Source organism: Sphaerodactylus townsendi, linkage group LG01 (genome assembly GCF_021028975.2).
Source record: "Sphaerodactylus townsendi isolate TG3544 linkage group LG01, MPM_Stown_v2.3, whole genome shotgun sequence".
Lineage (NCBI taxonomy): Eukaryota > Metazoa > Chordata > Lepidosauria > Squamata > Sphaerodactylidae > Sphaerodactylus > Sphaerodactylus townsendi.
The window spans coordinates 191,984,823-192,004,012 of record NC_059425.1 but is presented as its reverse complement, the minus strand read 5'-3'; the positions used below and the strand labels follow the sequence as shown (position 1 = coordinate 192,004,012).

At 45.5% G+C, this 19,190-nt stretch overlaps 2 protein-coding genes across 7 annotated transcripts in view; one reads left to right on the top strand and one right to left on the bottom strand.

The window, feature by feature from the left end:
- The window catches only part of LG01H21orf58 (linkage group 01 C21orf58 homolog), a 231,616-nt gene that overhangs the window by 115,534 nt on the left and 96,892 nt on the right, over positions 1-19,190 (top strand). The gene's annotated exons all lie outside the window — the stretch shown is intronic.
- The window catches only part of PCNT (pericentrin), a 95,711-nt gene that overhangs the window by 4,436 nt on the left and 72,085 nt on the right, over positions 1-19,190 (bottom strand). For all 5 annotated transcript variants that reach the window (XM_048502490.1, XM_048502482.1, XM_048502477.1 and 2 more), the window contains exons 32-42: positions 18,192-18,386; positions 16,694-16,867; positions 15,996-16,191; positions 13,223-13,445; positions 11,848-11,998; positions 10,560-11,246; positions 6,952-7,202; positions 5,667-5,766; positions 2,858-3,022; positions 2,011-2,249; positions 1,514-1,602 (exon numbers count right to left, since the gene is read on the bottom strand). In XM_048502490.1, the coding sequence (XP_048358447.1) occupies positions 1,514-1,602; positions 2,011-2,249; positions 2,858-3,022; positions 5,667-5,766; positions 6,952-7,202; positions 10,560-11,246; positions 11,848-11,998; positions 13,223-13,445; positions 15,996-16,191; positions 16,694-16,867; positions 18,192-18,386 (2,470 nt within the window). The remainder of the gene's footprint in view (positions 1-1,513; positions 1,603-2,010; positions 2,250-2,857; positions 3,023-5,666; positions 5,767-6,951; positions 7,203-10,559; positions 11,247-11,847; positions 11,999-13,222; positions 13,446-15,995; positions 16,192-16,693; positions 16,868-18,191; positions 18,387-19,190) is intronic.

Genomic DNA, 19,190 nt, shown 5'->3' with positions numbered 1-19,190 from the left:
CCCCAGCCAAGAGTGGTGCGGTTTCCCACCCGAAAGGTCACATGACAGAGGCAGGGACAGCTCTCCTCCCTTCACCACTGTGGAAGACCACCAACACAGCAGAAGGCAGAGCATAGCAGGGAAAAGAGAGACGGGTGCGTGCCTGCACAGCTTTAAAAAGGATGCCTGTCTCTTGCCTTGAAAACCCTGCAGGGTTGTCGGCTACAACTTGAAGGCCCTTCCAGCATCCCCATTCTTGAGCCCAGGAGGAGGGGCCGGAGCTGGAGAGAAGCTCCAGCCCCTCCCCCTCTCCCCCCCTCAGCAGCCAGGGCTCTCCCTGCGCAAGAGGTGACGCAGGAGCCCCATCCTGCAGAGGCAGGCCCTGACAAGCAACCCAGAAAAACGCTCTCACTGTATTTTGGCCAGCACAGCCACTGAGCGATGGAGGAAGCCCAATAAACGGACTGACGTGGGCCAGAGAGGGGTTGTGTCGGCCTTTCCCCTTCCCCACAGCCACACAGGACGCTTGCAAGGACTGAAGCAGCACAATCAGAGGAACACGTTTATGGCAACTCTCTCACATCTATTTATGCATTTTTAATTGTTTTATGATATTTTAAATGGTTTTATGTTACTGAACTTATTATGTATTGCACACTACCCAGAGCCCTTTGGGGGTGGCCAGCATAGGAAACTGAATGAATGAATGAATAAAAAATAAATCCTTTGATCTACAGGTAATAACAAAGCACAAATGGAAAGGACTGATACAAAGATCAGTGGCAGCTGCCCCACCTCTTGCCTTCACAGCTTGTCAGTTAGACCTAACGTGAGACCCCTTTCGAGTCTGCTCCATACGAAAAAGCCCTGCACTGCAGAGGGGCCCTCGCCACGTCCTGGGTGCCCTGTCTGCTTTCAATGCCCTGCTTTTCGCACCAGCATCCACACGAGCAACATTTCTTCTTGGGTGTCAGTGGCTGCAGTCTTATTTTCCCAGTAGGGAGACATTTCTGACTGCATGTGGTACCCAACAGCAAATAGTTCAGTTTCCATTTATTCTCTTTTCCAGCCCATTCAGTCAAGTTAGGCCCCAGGACTTCTTCTCTACGCCTGTCACATAGAGGGCCCGTAAGCAACTCGTGTTCTAGCCCATCAACTTCTTCCAGTGAGCAACTGGAAGAGCCTCTGTTCATAGGGGATTTTCTTGAATCTGCCCTCTAAGACAGCAGGTGGCAGGGTGTTGCTTCGAGCCAATGAAAACATCCCCCTTTGATTTTTGTTCTCTAGAAAAAATAAATAAGGGGCTGGTTTCACCTGACATCTAAAGGTTTCGGGAGCCAGGTATTCCCGGGGAGAGGCTGAAATCATGCATGCGTGTGGTACACTAAAATCCACACTATGTATCTGGGAGGAAAAGGATAACACAAATAAGGATGTTTCTCATGACTTCACTACTCAATCTGGTTCTCATATATCAAGGGAAAGTTTGCAGACACATCCCCAGAATACTATACCACACAGAAGAAACGCTTACATGTGTTGTGTCCCATCCTATGCAAATAGGTTTCCGATACCAACTCCTTCCTACTGACCTTATGCCATTTTTTCACCAGAAACTTCAACCTGGTTGGGAGAAGAGAGAGTCAAAGGAATATGCAACATAGCTTAGATATCCACTGTGATTCTTTCTTAGAAAGGCAGACTATAACAACTGTAAAATAGTTAGCATGAAATGCCATAATGGACTGAGGATCTGGGGTGTTTTTGGAAGTGCAACCTAAATTGCTTATCTTGAATGCCCAAGAATCACGTAGTCACTGCAAGTCCCTTTGGGACAGCATGGAACAATAAAGCAAAAGAATACAGTTTCGAGCTTCATTAAACATTTCAACATTCTTGGTTCAATAAGATTTATAGAATTTTTAAACCCTTCCTTAGAAAAAACAAGCACAGAGAGATCAAGAACTATTGTGAAATTTAACAACAGGAAATAATCTGGTGACAGCAATGCAGTATTAAAAGGCTATTTACCTTGAAATTGCAATGACCACTCTAACGACAGATCTGAACTTCGTAAAAGGACGGCTCCGTGATTCAGAGACCTGCAGGTCTGGAGGGGAGGGGAAGATGCCCATACGTGCTATGAGGGATAACGTTGCTTGCTCACATTCTTGGAATCCACCCAGGAGAAGCAGAAGGTATTTTTTCTGATAAATGAGAGCTTTCCTAAAGCTTTCAGCTCGCAAATATTTCCTGTATAACTTCTGAAGCTGAAACAACCAAACAGAAAAGCCAGATTTTTGCTTATAGCTAGCAATTTATGGAAGGGGTTTCTTTTTTGTATTGCAAATCCACAATTATTTCATTCTTTAACCCAATTAATTCAGATTCAGGTACCTGGGATACCAGCAGACAGGACTGTGGAGGGGGGTTGAGGAAAAGTACTGCAGGAAGCCCTCGTGCAATGGCAAGAAGCCTCCGTGGCCAGACCCGACGTTTTTTCCTCCAGAGCCAGCGTGGGGTCGTGGTCAAGAGCAGGCGGATTCTAATCTGGAGAACTGGGTGTGATACCCCACTCCTCCACCTGTGTGGCAGAGGCTTATCTGGTGAACCAGATGTGTTTCCTCAGTCCTACATTCCTGCTGGGTGACTTTGGGTCAGTCACGGTTCTCCCCCAGCTCTACCTTGTAAGGAGCTTGTAAGCCACCTTGAGTATCCTTACAGTTGAGAAAAGTGGGGTATAAATTCAAACTCCTCCTCCTCCGCCTCTTCTTCTCCCTGACTGCCACAGGACAGCTAAATGAAGTCCCATAACCTCTTGTCCCTAAAAATGGAAAATACATTTCCAGCGTACAAATGATACTCAGAAAAAAAATACCTTTAGGTTGGAAGAACCCGCGGTTGACTTATTTTCAGACACAGAAATAGTTTTTGTTATTTCATATTCTGATGCTTTCACGCTGTTCTGAGAAACAGCTCTTTCTGGTGGCCATGCAACTCTTTCCAAGTCTTGAATAGAATTCATAATAGATGTAGATGTGACCTAACAAAACATTCAAACAATAATTTGCTAAGATTGCTTAAAGTACATTACAACAGCCATTCAACAGCCTGCTAGTACGAAATCAAGGCCAATAAAGCCCTCTAGCTGCAAATCAGCTAGAGGGCAAACTGGAAAGTTGGATTTCTGTTATCTATATAGACAAGCAAGCAGCAAAACATCACACCCTCTTCAGCTAGAAGGCCAGCAGAGCAAAACTAAGATCCCATCTAGAAAGAGGAGACTCTTCCCGGTTTTCAAGTATGATTTCAATTGGAGAACAAACAATGCACTAAAACAGGGGTCGGCAACCTTTAACACCCAAAGAGCCATTTGGACCCGTTTTCCACGGAAAAGAAAACACTTGGAGCCGCAAATACTATTTGACATCTATTTGACTTGTATATATTCTCATGCAGGGAGAAGTTCCCTTCTTTGGGGCCCATTTTTACCCATCAAAGCAAAAGGGCGGGGTGGGTGGGTAAAAATTCTGTTGTTTTGTACATGATTCAAATGACCAGCAATAGAACCCCCGTTTCACACATTTCTCTTTTCTTGTGTTGAAAGACACTGATTATGCCCCCCCCCCCGAAAAGAACCCCCTCAAATTCCACTTGGATGGTGGATCAAAATTGGTGCCTTTAATGGGGTTGTCAACTTCCAGGGGAGGGCTGAACTCCCCCCGCCCCCCCGAGAAAATGTCTGCCATGGAGGGTGGACTCGGCAGCCATATTCATGACTGAGCATGGCCCCCGCCCTGGTCCCCAAAGCCACAACTTCTGAGAATCTACCCCCAAATGTCCTGGGATTTGCCCGCTGGGAGTTGGCAACCTGTGACAACCATGGCTGAGGATGATCCTGGCCTTCCTCCCTTCCACGATCTACAAGCTTACCCTCCACTGGCTTACTCTGAAGTAAACCTTCCAAGATCCACATGCAAGGCTTTCCCCCAAGCGTTCCTGCCCTCCTTGGCAATGCAGAAGAAAACAATTCCCACCCACCCCCGCCTCCCCATCAAACAGCCCCGACGAGTGCAACCTTGCAGGGCTGCAGGTACTAACTCCTTTAAAACCTGACATCATATTTCTCACCAGGACTCAGCTAGGCTGCCATCCGCCAGGAAAGCCCCTGGAGCTCAGCGGGGCTGCTGGGAAGTCTGCAACCAAAGGTGGTGCTGCTGGGGTCCCCCATGTGGTCCCACCCCCCAAGAAGGACCTGGGGGAGGGGGGAATGAGGCCACCCAAAGCAGGGTCGACTCCTGACCCCCCATTGAAGGCGGGCGGACTGAGGTTAGGATTGCGCTGAAAATCTGTACTCCTGCAACTCCCTCCCGTTTCCCACCCTTCGCCGTTCATCTGTTCAAGAGAATCCACCAGCGGTACTCCGCCCCCACCCCGTGCCGTCATCACCGGCATCAGCCAACCAGGCAGCTGGGACAGGGAAGCTGGAAGTGACTTGGGATAGCCTTCTCGGGCTGTGCCTCTCTAGGAATGGGGATTCTTTCCCATTAACCCTTGGGCAACTCTCCGGAGGAGGCTCAGAGGATCCAAGCCACGTGGAGCCACAGTGCAAGGACGAAAGAGCCGCATGGAGCCACAGGTTGCAGACCCCTACAATAGAAAAGCAAATGCAGCAGCGACAGATGACCTGCAACAGGCAAAAAGCACTCATGAGCTAGGGATTATCTTCTAACATGTCCAAAAGATAACACTGGGCCATCCCAGCTGAAATTTATAGCCCACAGACCATGGACTGCCTGCTCTTCCACAGAACCGAACTTTAAAGCAGAAAAGAAATTTAAAGTCGGTCCACTTTTCCATTATCATTCACGCGTAAAAGAGGAAGCAGCAAAAGAAGCCACTACATCTGTTTGGAGGACATTCCGACCCAGCGATAATAGCCCTGCACAGGAAAACATTACATACGTTTCTAAGACATGAAAACTCCTGAGGAGAATACTCCAAGGCCAATAACGTCCCCTCAAAAGCCATGACTCAGTATGTTCTTTCTCTGTTCGCTTGAACAAGCAGCAAACAAACATGCTGAGCCTCTAGATTCATCACTTCTCCAAATCTTGCAAGGCGAAGCTATTGCTCTGTTGTCCAAGGTTCTGGGAGAAAAATCCCACGGGACCTACATGGAACAGATGACCTGTCCTGAGACATGATGGGGGGGCGGGGGGGGACAGGGCTAAATCTGTCCTCATGACTGACGCACAGAGATTATTCAACAGAACGCTCCACGCTTCCGAAGCACTTGGCTACCAGGAAGCCATTCAAGGTCATCTCCCAGAGCTTCAAGCTCCAGTGAAGGGGAAGTCCAGGGTTCACTGGAGCAGCTCTGCATAGGAGTGCACAGTGAGGCTGCCCCCCGGAGTGGGGGGCAAGATCTTGTACCAGGGATACAAGATCTTGTACCAGGGATATATTGCTGCATTCCTCAGTGAAAGGACTGGGCTGCCACTGAAATGGAAAGTGTCTTTGATCCAAGCAACATGTCTACAGTAGTAATCATAAGCAAGATGTAAAATCTTGAAACAGTAGAAGTTCTTCTTCACCCTCTGAAAACTGAAAGAGGCAAATTACTTTTCCTCTATAAAAATGCAACACACTGCAGCACTTCATCAGAATAAAACAAACTCTCTCACCAGAGGTCTGGAAGAAGTCAGTAATTCTGCTTTCAGGTCCTCAAGTGTACGCAACAAGGCTGAAACAGCTTCGTCCTCCGGAGCAGGCCAGAGAAGTGTTCTATGGAATACAGACCAGACAGATGGTTTTAACTGCTTATCCCAATAAACAGGCAGTTATCTCCTGCACAGGTCTAGAACTCTGTATATATGAAGTCTGAGTTGTTTCCCATTAAGACAGAGGGCCAAGTGACCTGCACACCAGCGACGTGTCCTTGACACACCATTTAGATGATGAAAAGCCTCAAATAGGAGAGTGATTAACTTGTCCACCTGGTGTCATTTCACCAGCCGGATCCTCCCCTCCTCTGGCTTTTTTAAAGCCCACGGGATGGGAATTTTGCCCCGTCCCCTCAGCCATGCTTGCAGCCTCATTGTAGCTCTTGTGCAGCAAAATTACAACATCCCATGTAGTTTGCGCCTAACTCCATATGGAATAAAGTTTAGCCAGTCGGCCAGCCACTTCTCCAAAGCTTGTTTTGTACAAACACATTTGTGTAGTTTTTAATGCTGGCCAACCACCTTCCATATCCAGCTAAACAGAACATATCTGGCCAAAAAGGCAGCCGACAAAGTTGCATTTCAAAAACACAAAATCCAAACTTTAAATTTTTACCAAAAGGAAACTGATATTTTTCATTGATCCCAGATGTGGAGCTGATGAACACATTTACAATACAATCCTCAACAGAACTATTCCAGCAGAAGCCAACTGGTTTTAACAGGTAAAAAAGTGGAAACAATCCCACAATTGATGCAATTTGCTCTGGCTTTTTAGAGTCTAAGGCCTACTGGAATCCTGTTTAATTTTGTTTCAACCAACTAGCAGGAAATCACAACTGCCATTTCCCCCAAATTTGTAGACTATATTGTTGAATTAGAAATAGGAATGTTGGTTTTTGTTAGAAATTGTCAGGACTCCCCTGCATTGACAATGAACCAGCCAGACTTCAGAAATTCCAGATTTTATTGCAAGTGACAGGAAAGCAACAGAAGAGTGTTCTGAAGCTCAAGCTCTCAGACCAGCGCTATTACGGATAGTACTTTTCATCCCCCCCCCCCCATGTGAAACCCTCAGCAGGACAGTTCCCCAGCAACATCTCCAGACACCCAAGGTTACTCGATAAGCCAGCTGTGGAAAAAGGCAGAGTAGCAGAAGCATTGCACGGTTGAAAGGCACAGTTCCCCAGGCAGCCCAACCCCCATAGCTGCCATCCTGACAGAAATACTCTTGTAAAAAACTTACTTGTCCATATTTTTATATGCAAACTCCGAGAGGAAGGTGGCAGCAACGAGCAACTGTCCTCTGATGTTTTCTAGTTTCTGCTGTTCCATTAGCAGCAGTGCTGAGTTGGTGGCACAATTTTTTGAAGGACATGAAGGAAGTTTGTGCTGATTTTTATGAACAAGAAGGTATCGTTCCTGCTCCTTCAGCTCTTCCAGCATGTGCTGCAGTTCCTCAATTCTTCCAGTGTTGTGCCACTGCTGTAATTCCAGCTATTGGAATAAAAAGTATTGCAATGTAACCTATATATACATATTAACTGACAGTGTGGAACAGTGGTTAAAAGTGGTGGACACGGACCAAGCAGGAAGACCTGGATTCAAGTCACAGGGTGGCCTTGGGTCAATAACTATCTCCTGACCTAACCTACCTCACCACTCTGTTTTGAGAGGAAGAAAGGGGGAGAGCAGGGCCACGTATGCCACTGTTAAGAGAAAAGGCACTCTAAAAATATAACAGAGACTAGGCCGTATCTAACTGAAGGTTTTAGGAAGGGATACTTTCACCCATGAAAGGGTGGGGAAACTGAAGAGATAAAACCACTTGGCATAGAAGAGGGAGTGGACCTTGTTTATTTATTTATTTGCACATCCCTCTTGGCTGCGTACATCTAGAGGATGGAGCTCTCAGGTCTGAGCTCCATCCTGATGGCTGCCATTGCCATGTGGAGCACATGGAGGGCTGCCTGCCTAGACAAGGGCCTTCAGATAATGGGAAGGTGTTAGCAAACTGAGGTTTCTAAGTTAAAGAGCCTGCCTTGGAACAAGATCAGCTAGGGCATGTACAGAGTAAGAGCCAGAGCCACTGCAAGTCTCTACCTTTTTTATATTTCTTGCTCAGTCAGTTGCCGTGTGCAAATACGCGCATGGGCTTTTTACTTCTCATAAATTCTACGCTATTCAGAATGCTAGTGGTTGTCTCATATAGACTTCCACTGTTTGAACCGGTTATTTGAACTGGCTGCCAAGGGAAAGGAGGTGATCAGTTGCTAAACTCCCATTTCCTCAGGAGTCTGCAAGGGCAGTAAGCCATCCCTATTAGTAACCACACGCTGGGTTACTGGGGATGGAAGCACTAGGTAGAGCCTTAGAACCACAAAGCAGGAAGGGATGCTGGAAATAATGGCTTCTCAGGTGGTGGCAGAGTATTGTAGAAAAAGAGAGAGGGGAAACTCATCCAAGGGTCAGGTGAGTCAGGGAACGTGGCACCTCACCAGGCAGAGTCTGGGGACAGTTGGTGGACATGCCAGAGGACTACACGGAGTGGCATTCAAGGTCCGTGGGGCTGTTCCACCACACCTTCCACTACACCTGGTCACTCATGGGAGCAGCTCAGGTGCAGTTCCAGCTGGGAGAGACCTTGAGTCTGCCAGAGCTCAAGGCACTCATTCCCCCCCCCCAGTCCTCATCTGCCCTTAGAGTCACAATACAAGAAGGGGAGTGGGCAGAGGTGGGATCCAGCCAGTTCTCACCACTTCTCTAGAAGAGGTTACTAAAGCAACCTCCCTGCCCAATAGGGACTGGAGGTGCATGTGTGCGGTGGCGCCACTGTTTGAATCCCACCACCATCAGAACTTGTTATTAAAATTTTTGGATCCCACCACTGGGAGTGTGTCTTTCCCTTCTATGAGCTGATCTAAGAATTCATAGGTCAGCTTCCCCAAATTCTCTTTCCCAAAATTGACATCAGAATAATGCCCAAGAGATGTCCAAGATATGGGCCACGCAGCAGCTTTACAGATCTTATCTGCTGGGACTTCACTTGAGAAGGCTGCCAAAGAAGCCTGAGAGATGTCTGAATGTGCAGCGTCTGCAGAGCATGCCCATTTGAGGAAATCAGATTTTGTAGCAGTCTTTTCCCTTTATCTCCCCCCCCCCCATAAAATGGTGTGGTGCTAGTCTAAATCCCGTATCCCTTCCAAATACAACAAAAGTCAATGTACTGTCGAAGGCTTTCATGGCTGGAATTCACTGGGGTGTTGTGGGGTTTCCGGGCTGTATGGTCGTGTTCCAGTAGCATTTTCTCCTGATGTTTTGCCTGCATCTGTGGCTGGCTGCTGCACAGAACAAAAGTCGTTCTGGCATCCAAACAGTAGAAGATCCTTTATCAGCCCCTCTTGAGACAAGAGGCCCTTTCCTTTGTCAGCCTCTTCTGAAAATAACCTCCTTTGATAGATTTATAAGGAAAATGAAACAGGTGTAAAGGATTCAATGGTGTTGATGAGCGGGTCAGCCGCCTGGCCTTGACTACATTCCACAACCCGGGCGATGGGCCAGCTTCTGCCGCGGAGACCTTATCTCTGCGAGGGAGATGAGACCTCCGTTCCCATGGGAATCCGGGAGGGGGGATGGGATGGACAGAGTTATAACCTGTGCCTCTGGCGGGAGACCTTATTCCTGCCACGGCGTGTACGTGAGCTTTCTAAGATGTCTGAATAAACGGTCTTTTACACCCAAAAAGCCTTTTATTTCTGCTTCTATGGAATTCCTTACAACAGGGATGTATGTACTCTGGACACTGTTCAGCCAGGGTCAGATTGAAAATATCCTTGGGGTTTGCACGCTCCTCTTTTCTCTCTGAATTGGAAATGGAAAGTAAATAGAGAACTGGAAGATCTCACACCTTATTCAATGGAAAATCTGTGTCAGGATTGCTGTTATTTATGTGGCCCATAAATTCCTAGGCTCTTGATATGTGGGGCACCAGGAGTTTTTTCATGATTGAAATTGCAGGGATGCTGCTTCTTTTTCCCAAGTAGAAGTGCATATAGTTTCAGTCAGCTCACAGAATAGTCCAGTGGTGGCGAACCTTTGGCACTCCAGATGTTATGGACTACAATTCCCATCAGCCCCTGCCAGCAGTGCCAATTGGCCATGCTGGAAGGAAGGACTGATAGGTATATGTAGTCCATAATCATCTGGAACTCAGGGCTCACTCCCACCAGACTACTAGGCACTATGTTTTCCACTCCATGTCACAGAGACAGACGACATCATAGGCATATAGATCCACAGGAAATTAAATGCATGTGGTCTAGATGCCGGGGTCCCCAAAGCATGCCAGAGGTTGCTGTCATTGGAATCAGCTATTTGCCCCCACTAGCAGCTATCACGCAAACATTCAAATGCCCGTTCACAATAAGAACATAAGAACATAAGAACTAGCCTGCTGGATCAGACCAGAGTCCATCTAGTCCAGCACTCTGCTACTCGCAGTGGCCCACCAGGTGCCTTTGGGAGCTCACATGAAGGATGTGAAAGCAATGGCCTTCTGCTCCTCCTGCTCCTGAGCACCTGGTCTGCTAAGGCATTTGCAATCTGAGATCAAGGAGGATCAAGATTGGTAGCCATAGATCGACTTCTCCTCCATCAATCTGTCCAAGCCCTTTTTAAAGTCTGATTAAAGAAAATAATAAATAGTCTAACAATAAACAGTCAAACTGTATCACACAAAACTCATAAAACCTCTTTTTGGTTGTTGTTTCATAGGGTAGATTTTCAGGACTACTGTATAACATCAACAGGTTCTATGACATTTATTCTGTATTGGTTACAAATGGGTTTTTTTACCTGACTTTCTTGAGCTTCCTGCAGTTCCTTCAGCCTGTCCAGCACCCTCCACTGCTGCTCTTGCTTTGCTTCCCTGGCCTCTTGTTCTGCCGCGTTCTCTGGACCCCTGAGGGATCGGAGGACTGCCTGCAGCTGTTCCCATTCCCTCCTCCTTTGGGCCTCTTTTCCCCTCTCTGTCTCCAAGGCACGGATAATGTCCTGCTTCTGAGCTTGCAGCGATGCCTGTGTAATCTGGAGACTGCTGAAGAGGTCGTGTTCTCTCTCAGGTTCTTTGCACAGTTGCCTTTTGTCCATCTGTTTCTTGGACTCAAGAGTTTGCTGTTGTGTCTTCTCAATTATGGCTGCCAGTTCCCTGGCATGGGACCGCTCGATAGACAACTGAGCTTGCAGCTTTTGCAATGAATCTTTGTGCTGACAAGAGTCGTTTATTCTCATGCTCAACTGTTCTGTTAAAACACGCTCGTGGTTCAAAGAGCTTGAAAGCTCTAAACTGCGGCTCTTCTCAGCATCTATAGTTTTCTGGAGTTCCAAAGACTTATTCTGTTCTTTGGACAGCAAGGCCTCGCAGCGAGAATGCTCAATTTGAAGTTCTTTACGAAGATTGTTGTTTGCCGTCTGCTCATGCTCTAAAGCCACGGACAACTGGCTGTTTTGAATACATTGTAGTTCCAAGGCAGCCTGGAGCTCCTGTCCAACAGAATGAGAAATTCACTTGCATCACCTCTGTGCATACCCTGCTTCCCCAAAAATAAGACATCCCCTGAGAATAAGACGTAGTAGAGGTTTTGCTGAAGGGCTAAATATAAAACATCCCCCCAAAGTAAACTGTAGCAAAGTTTTTGTTTGGAAGCATGCCCGTCGACCAGAACACCAGAGCATGCAGCTGTGGAGCGGAAAAATAAGAGATCCCCTGAATTAAGACATAGCGCATCTTTGGGGGCAAAAATTAATATAAGACCCTCCATAATAAAAGTTCCCAGGGAGAAATATGCTCATGTGCCCATCACCCTCGCTTACACAAAAAGCCAAAAGACAACTCCTGGGTGGCGGCACCCATTTCTCTGAGCTCATCAGTGCTCAGCATACTTCTGTGTGAGTGGAAGGCAGTTTGCGCACTCTCCTCTAAAGAAAACACAACATCAACCAAGCACATATTTGTTTATTTTTCACTGTTCATTCTGACTGATGAATTTGGGTTTCGCTGGAGCAAAATTTAGATAAGTAGGAGAAAACAACATAAAAATCTTAACACCTCAGAGGTGTTAAGTATTTTAATACAGTATTTTACCTCTGTTGCTTTTGAATTTTCATCCTCTTGTATCTTATGCTGTCGCTGTTGTTCATCTAACGTAGCCTGTAGTTCCTTTTCTTTCAAGCGTTCACTCTGCAAGTCTTGAAGGACAGCAGTCATACTTTTCTCTTTGCTTTCCAGAGCAGAACTGAAACGTATACAAGTTATACATTTCATTAACAGCCAGTGTGGTGCAGTGGTTAAGAGTGGTGGACTGTGGGAACTGTGTTTGATTCCCCACACCTCCACATGGGTCTGGTGAACTGGATTTGTTTCCCAGCTCCTACACATGAAGCCTGCTGGGTGACCTTGGGCCAGTCACAGTCTTTCAACACTTTCCCAGCCCCACCTGCCTGTTGTGGGGAGAAGAAGTAAAGGAGTTTTTAGGCTTCTTTGAGACTCCTTACAGGAGAGAATAGCGGGGTATAAATCCCAAGAGATAGCCAGGAATGCCTTTCACGAGTGTTGGTTGATTCCCAAGTCACAACAATTTCTGGAGGATGAGGATAATCTAGCTACGATATCTCATGGCCTTCTTCGTAATAGACAATATATCCTTTTCCCTTGGCCTTTTAGAATAACAATATTTGTTTTTTTAGAAGGCCTTTGAAATCAGATGAACATACACTGAAGCTTAGAGTGCTGGAATGATATTTTTGTATTAGTATTATGTTGTATTTAAGTCGTTTTTAAAAAGAATTATTTTAGATTATTGTTACTGAATTGGTTAATTTCTGCTGTTTTGAGGGCCAGCACGGTGTAGTGTCTAAGAGCAGAAGACTCTAATGTGGAGAACCAGGTATGATTCCCCAGTCCTCCACACGAGCAGTGGACTCTTATCTGGTGAACTGGATTTGTTTCTAAGCTCCTACACATGTGAAGCCTTCTCTTTGAACTCCTTCAGTCCAGACGACGTCACAAGGTGTCTGTTGTGGGACTGGAAAGAGTTTGCAAACTGCTTTAAAACTGTTTTGTCGAAGGCTTTCACGGCCGGATTCAACTGGTTCTGGTGGGTTTTCCGGGCTGTGTGGTCTGGTAGATCGTTCCAAACATTTCGCCTGCATCTGTGGCTGGCATCTTCAGAAGTGTATTACAGAGAGAAGTCTGTTACACACTGTGCTTTGAAACTCTTAATAATTGAGAAAAGCGGGGTATAAATCCAAACTTTTCTTCTTCTTTTAGTTCCCATCTGTTTTTACTTTTTCATTACTGATTTTATTGTAGTTATAGAATTTTCTTGGCCTCTGTTGACAAGTGCTATCAGCACTCTTTAAAGGAGAAAAGCTGAATTACCCAAATAACAGAAAGCAAAAGACCATCTAACAATAAGCAGAAGGTTGCTGTGCAGAATCCACCACAAAAAAGCCCTCACCTGTACGTGATGACATCCTTTTGGAGATCCTGCAGAGCCTTTTGAAGCTTCTCATTTGCTTTCTTGCTTTCAGAGAGATCCAGTCTGAAGTTCATAACTGCCGCGTGTTCCTGTTTCAGAAGCTTGTGCACCTCAGAGGCCTTTTCTTGCTCACTTTTTAGAGAGGTCTGCAAGTCACTTGCAATGGATTTCTCCTGCTGAAGTTTATATTCGAGTAGTTCAACTGAAAAAAAAAGTTTTTAAAAGTTTAAAAACTCTATAAAATAGATTCTAAATAAATAAAAAAAACCCACCACAAATTATTGTCGAAGGCTTTCACAGCTGGATTCAACTGGTTGTGGTGGGTTTTCTGGGCTGTGTGGCTGTGGTCTGGTGGATCTAGGTCTTAGGTTTAATGCTAATAATTGAGCCCAGCAGCCCAGACCTAGATGTGTGTGTGGGGTACTCTGTTTGCGCGTGCCCACAGAGAGGGCTCTGAGTGTCACCTCTGGCACCCGTGCCATAGGTTCGCCACCACTGCCCTAGGATGTAGCTCATCAGGCTGCAGAGATCTGAATTCATTTAAAGTAGACAGACATTCCTGCACTACCTCTTTATTTATTCTGTACTTAATTTCCCCTGCTGTATCCTCTATTCCATTTCTCTCTGGTTGAGCAATGTTTTCCTTTTGAGAAAAGATTGACGCAAATATGCTGTTGAGCAATTCTCCATCAGCATTTTGCCATCTTCTCCACACAGTGACTCTATCATATCCTTTGTCTTCCTTTTGCTACGGACATAACCAAAAAGGGCTTTTTCTATGGTTTTTAACCTCTTTGGCAAGCCTCAGCTCATTGTGAGCTTGAGCTTTTCTGACTTTCTCCCTACACATCCTGCTTAATTGTTTGAATTCCTCTTTGGTGATTTCACCCCTTTTCCATTTTTTGTATATGTCCCTTTTGAATCTTAGCTCAGTTGATAGGTATCTGGACATCCATCCCTGTTTCCTTAAACACCACCCATGTTTCCTCCTCACTGGAACTGTTTGAAATTGTGCCATCAAGATCTCACTTTTAAGAAACTCCCTTCTCTTTTAGTATTCTTAACCATAGTATCACACCTAGTAGTTTCCTACGTTTACTGAAATCAGCTTTCTTGAATTCTAGCGACTGTCCCAGTTCTGTATTGGAAAAAGAGTGTCAAAAGATTCGAATGCAGTGTGTGTTCATCTGCATTCTTCTACCAAAAATACTTGATAATATGGCCATTATTTGAGGTGATGCAGAAGGGAACATCAGGCCTGGAACTGACTTCCGGCCAGAACCCCCTGAAGCCTACGGGGACTGTTCCTCTCAAGCACAGGATAGTTTGGCTGGCCCTGCTGTTAAAGAGATGGGCAAGTTAACCATTTCCTGCTACCACTAACCAAGAAATAGCACTTATTTTGTATCACATGATAACAGCAGCACAGGTAGCATTAGAACAGAAGTGGAAATCGGACAAAATGCCTCACGTAGAAGAGTGGAAACTTAAAGTACATTATTTTTATCCATTGGATAGAATGGCACATCAAGTATGTAATTTGCCATATGAAACGTATAAACAGAATTGGGAGTATTGGATAAGATATTACCTTGACAGATACGAGTACATATTGTTGATACGGAATATTAAGTTTAAATCATCCTGTAAATTAAGATAGAGGATAAGAAAGGGAGATAAGAGGACATAGGGAGTTTAGCTTGAATGCTGTTTGTTTTTCCTTTGTGAGTTCATTATGTGTGTATTGATGAAGCATAATGCTACAATGTTTGGTATGTACTGTATATAATGTGTTCTTTATATCTTCAAAATTTTAATAAAAATTAATATTAAAAAAAAAGAAATAAATAGCACTGTTGCTTCTTTCCCCTTTAATTTTTACCCAGATGCTCTCAATCTGGCTCCCAGGATTTAAGACATAGACCTGCTCATAGGTATAATCATCCTTGATGTATAATTCTCCTCCTCCTCCTCCTTTCCTCGTTGGTCTATTTCTCTGAAATAGGTCATATCCCTCTATTATTACATTCCAAGCATGAGACTCATCCCACCAGGTGTCAGTGATTTCGATTTGATTATATTTGCTTTGCCATGTTACGAGTTTAATGAATTTCAAATCAGGCTATTGAAATATCTAATACTGTCCGAGACATTTATAAGTTTCGTTTATTTCACGCGAGTCACCTCTCTACACCCATAATACAAGAAAAAATTGTATTAGTCTGACAACAAGGCACAAGAAATAGCACAACAATAGCACAAGAAATAGCACTTATTACTTTACCCCTACTACTTTTTACATTCACACGGCTTTGGCAACAAATACCAGGATACTTGCTAGACTCATCATACTGGACATCTCAGTTAGAGTCCAGTAACACCTTGGAGACCAACAAGGTTTTCAGGATATGAGCTCTGTCAGCTTTGATTCCCATAAACTCATACCCGGAAAATCTAGTCGGTCTCTAAGACTCTAATCTAGCCAATTCTACCGCAGGCTAACACCCTCTGAAACCACATTTTATATTCCATCTTAAACAGCACACTCACTTTATACACATTACCATAGGAACATGAAAAGGTTTCCGGTCATTCAAAACACTGCTACGTATTCCCTTTTTATTAAAACAATAAGTGTCCATGAAATGAAGACCGGTCATAGCCTTTTGTACTGGTCTTAACGTTTTTCAGTCAAATGTCACAATGAACTAAGTAGTAAAAAAATTCTGTTAAAACTTCCATGAGATACTACCTTGCCTTCGAAGCTGGTGCTCTTGTTTGCTTCCGTGATTCTCTGCATTAATAAGACTCTCTTGGAGCTGCTGCAGCTTTTCCTGGTTTTGAAGATGCATCAGTCGCAGCTGGGCTTGAAGGTCTTGGATTTCCGTGAGCAGGCCATTTCTGTCTGAAGACAAAAGATGCTCCAGAACTACCTTCTGCTGCCTTTCCTGAAACGAAAGCAAGCGCCCTTCAGATCTTAAAATGTCCAAATTTAAAGGCAAGCTAAAAGTAAGAATCTTAAAAGCTAAGGTTTACATCTTAACTTCAAAGGGAGAGAATCTCTTGAATAAGGGTCAGGAGCAGGGTCAAACTTCTACAGCTGACATTGATCCTTAACAAAAGACTACTACTTATGAAAAATTAAAACATCCAGCAAAGTTGCACAACATCTTCCCAGAACAAAATGTGGTTGGTAAAAGTTCTGAATTCTAGCTACAGAATAGGTCTTGTGTATATATGAGGGCCACTGACAATCACGCATGCAAGGACAGTGGCAGTCACACAAGTATCATAAATTAGCCCTTTTGCTTTTCAGTGAATGCATCTTACAGTCCAGAACATGAAAACACTCTGAAAAACCTTAAAAAGAAGGAAGAACAAACAGTCAAGCCACAAACCCTACACTTGTCGGCGCCAATAAGATTTGTAAGGAGAACCTGACGGACATACCTGCTGTTCTGCTATGTGCTCCAGCTTTTCTACCAAAGGTCCTTTGTCTCCAGATCCAGAATTGCAAAAATGTGACTGCAAGTAGCTTTGCAACATGGTGCGCTCCCTTTCCAGCACCCCCTGGACAGCCTGCAGGAGGTCTCCTCTCCAGTCAAAAAAAGCAGATGGATATTCCTTAAAAAACAGCAACACAGGTTTTAATCTGAGTTTCTCATTGCTCCTGCTTCCTCATCAGACATGCTTATACTCCATTCTAAATTGTTCCAGCCATCCACTTGCATCCTATGCAAAACACGGCCCTCTTTCACTCCCTGAACCATTATAGATTTTATTTATTTGGTTATACCCCACTCTTTCCCAACAAGTCAGGCTCAGGGCAGCCAGAGAAACCAGCTTTGCCAGTGTATGTATGCATGTCCTGACATACGTACCTACCTATCCCTATGCACATACAACACAGATACGAAGCACTTAAGCAAGAAATCATTGGGAGTTCTCTGTCAAGAACCAGTCAGCCATATTAGCAGCAGTTTCCTTTTACAAATCAACTTCTCCTGTCTACATTCCGTGCTTCTCCAGGGCGCCACGGCTGTCTTCTTGGCTACTCAGAACCAAGCAGCGTTGATGGCGCCTCACTGCCTCGACGACTCGTCTTCTCAGATCAGGCTTCTCCTGCAGGTTCTGGGAAGCAGAGTCTTCCATACGCAAAGCAATACAGCTTAAGTAAAACTGCACAACAAATACAATAATCCAGGCTCCTGAATATGCTTTTAATTGATTCTAAAGTGCCCTTATTTGAACTGTGAAGTGTAAATCACCACAAGCATTTCTGGGTGGAGAGAAGTTCAAGGCTGCCCTCACATGATCCTCCGCGCAAGCACAGGTCAGACACAAATTGCCACCCTCAACCCGGAGGCCCCTCTTGCCTCGCCTTGGGGCACACAGGCTCTCCAGGAGGAGACGGTGCGTCCTTCATCCAGGAAACACAACGCAGCCCTTATCCTCATCTAGTTGAGGCATCTTTGAGCCACAGGAGTGGCATTTTTTGAAGAGCGCCATTTTGTTTCAAAGAATGCAGTAGGAACAACTATTCCAACTATTTTAATTACACACTTCAACTGTAACTTCCAGAAATAGATTAACTGGAAACTATCAACAATAACTACTAACAATAAACTACTGTAAGACCAGTAAAAACGGCTGTTTTATCCCCCTCACAGGAACACACTCCTCCAATGAACACGCTCAGCCCACATGGCAATGAAGAATTGGAGGGAGAGTGCGCCCTACCCCCCCCCCCCCAATCATGTATTTAAGGGCAGGAAAAACAGTTAGCATGGGTACGTAACAGGGGGCAGGGGAGCACTCCCTTTGTCAGCTGTCACTCCAAATCAGCGAGCTATTAACCTTAAGAGATTTCTTGACTAAAAGTGGCAGCTAAAAGTCTCCACATCTGCCCTGGACAGGACAGCAATTATTGAACGATGTGTCACCATACCTCGTCTTCTTTATCTGGCCGTGCGTTGAGGTGATACTTCAGCGACTGGACTGCCTCAAGCAAGGTGAGGCCCTCTTTTTGCAACCCCTCCAACAGCGGAGACTGCGGAGCACTTTTTTCTTCCCTAACAGGCAGGTTCTTTTCTGACAAATCAAGAATTTTGTAGCTTTCTTCATAGACCATCTTCAGCATGTTCTGAAAGAATGCAAAAAACGTTACCCAACTCACCAAGAAACCCACCCCCAGTTTTGGAGTGTTGCAGTTTGCTAACGATATGAGAACATAAAAGAGCTTTGCTCTACCATGACCTTAGGAAACTATTTTAACTGATACCTAAGTGGTTAATGAATGCCTGAAGACAGACAGACAGACAGACAGACAGACAGACATCCATCCCAACATTTTCCAGTCAGACCTCCCTCCGCTGTGTCTGGACCCAGCTCCACTTGAGTCGGAGCTCCTCCTTCCAGCCCCCTGTTGCCATCAATGAAGCCAAAGACAGAAGCAGTAGCAGGCGTTTCCCCATCTCCCCCAGACGCAGAACACCTCCCTCGAGCACCTTAAGAAATTGCATTTTAACTGAGACCGAATTGGTTCGTGGTCCTAAAGTGTTTTCAGAGCCAGTCTACATACTCTTCAAGCACAGCAACAGCATCCGCTTGCGTCCAGGGACAGGGTGCACCTCAAAGGGACCTCGCAGCACTGCCTGCCTGCCCCGTCTCTCCTGTTCCACTGGCAGTGGCTGCTTCTTGGCACCATTTTCTCCAGGGGCCCCACTTACGTTAGCTGGTGGGAGCCTGCCGCGGGCCACCCCTCGGCCCTGCTTGCCAGGCTGCTCCTTCAACTGGCAGAGCCTTCGCCAGCTGAAGGAGCAGCCTGTCGGGGTCGGGCTGAGGGGCGCCTGGCAGCGGCCCAGCCAAGCTGCTTCTTCAGCTGACAGAGGCTGCGCCAGTTGAAGGAGCAGCCTGGCAAGCGGGGCCGAAGGGAGGGGCGTGGGAG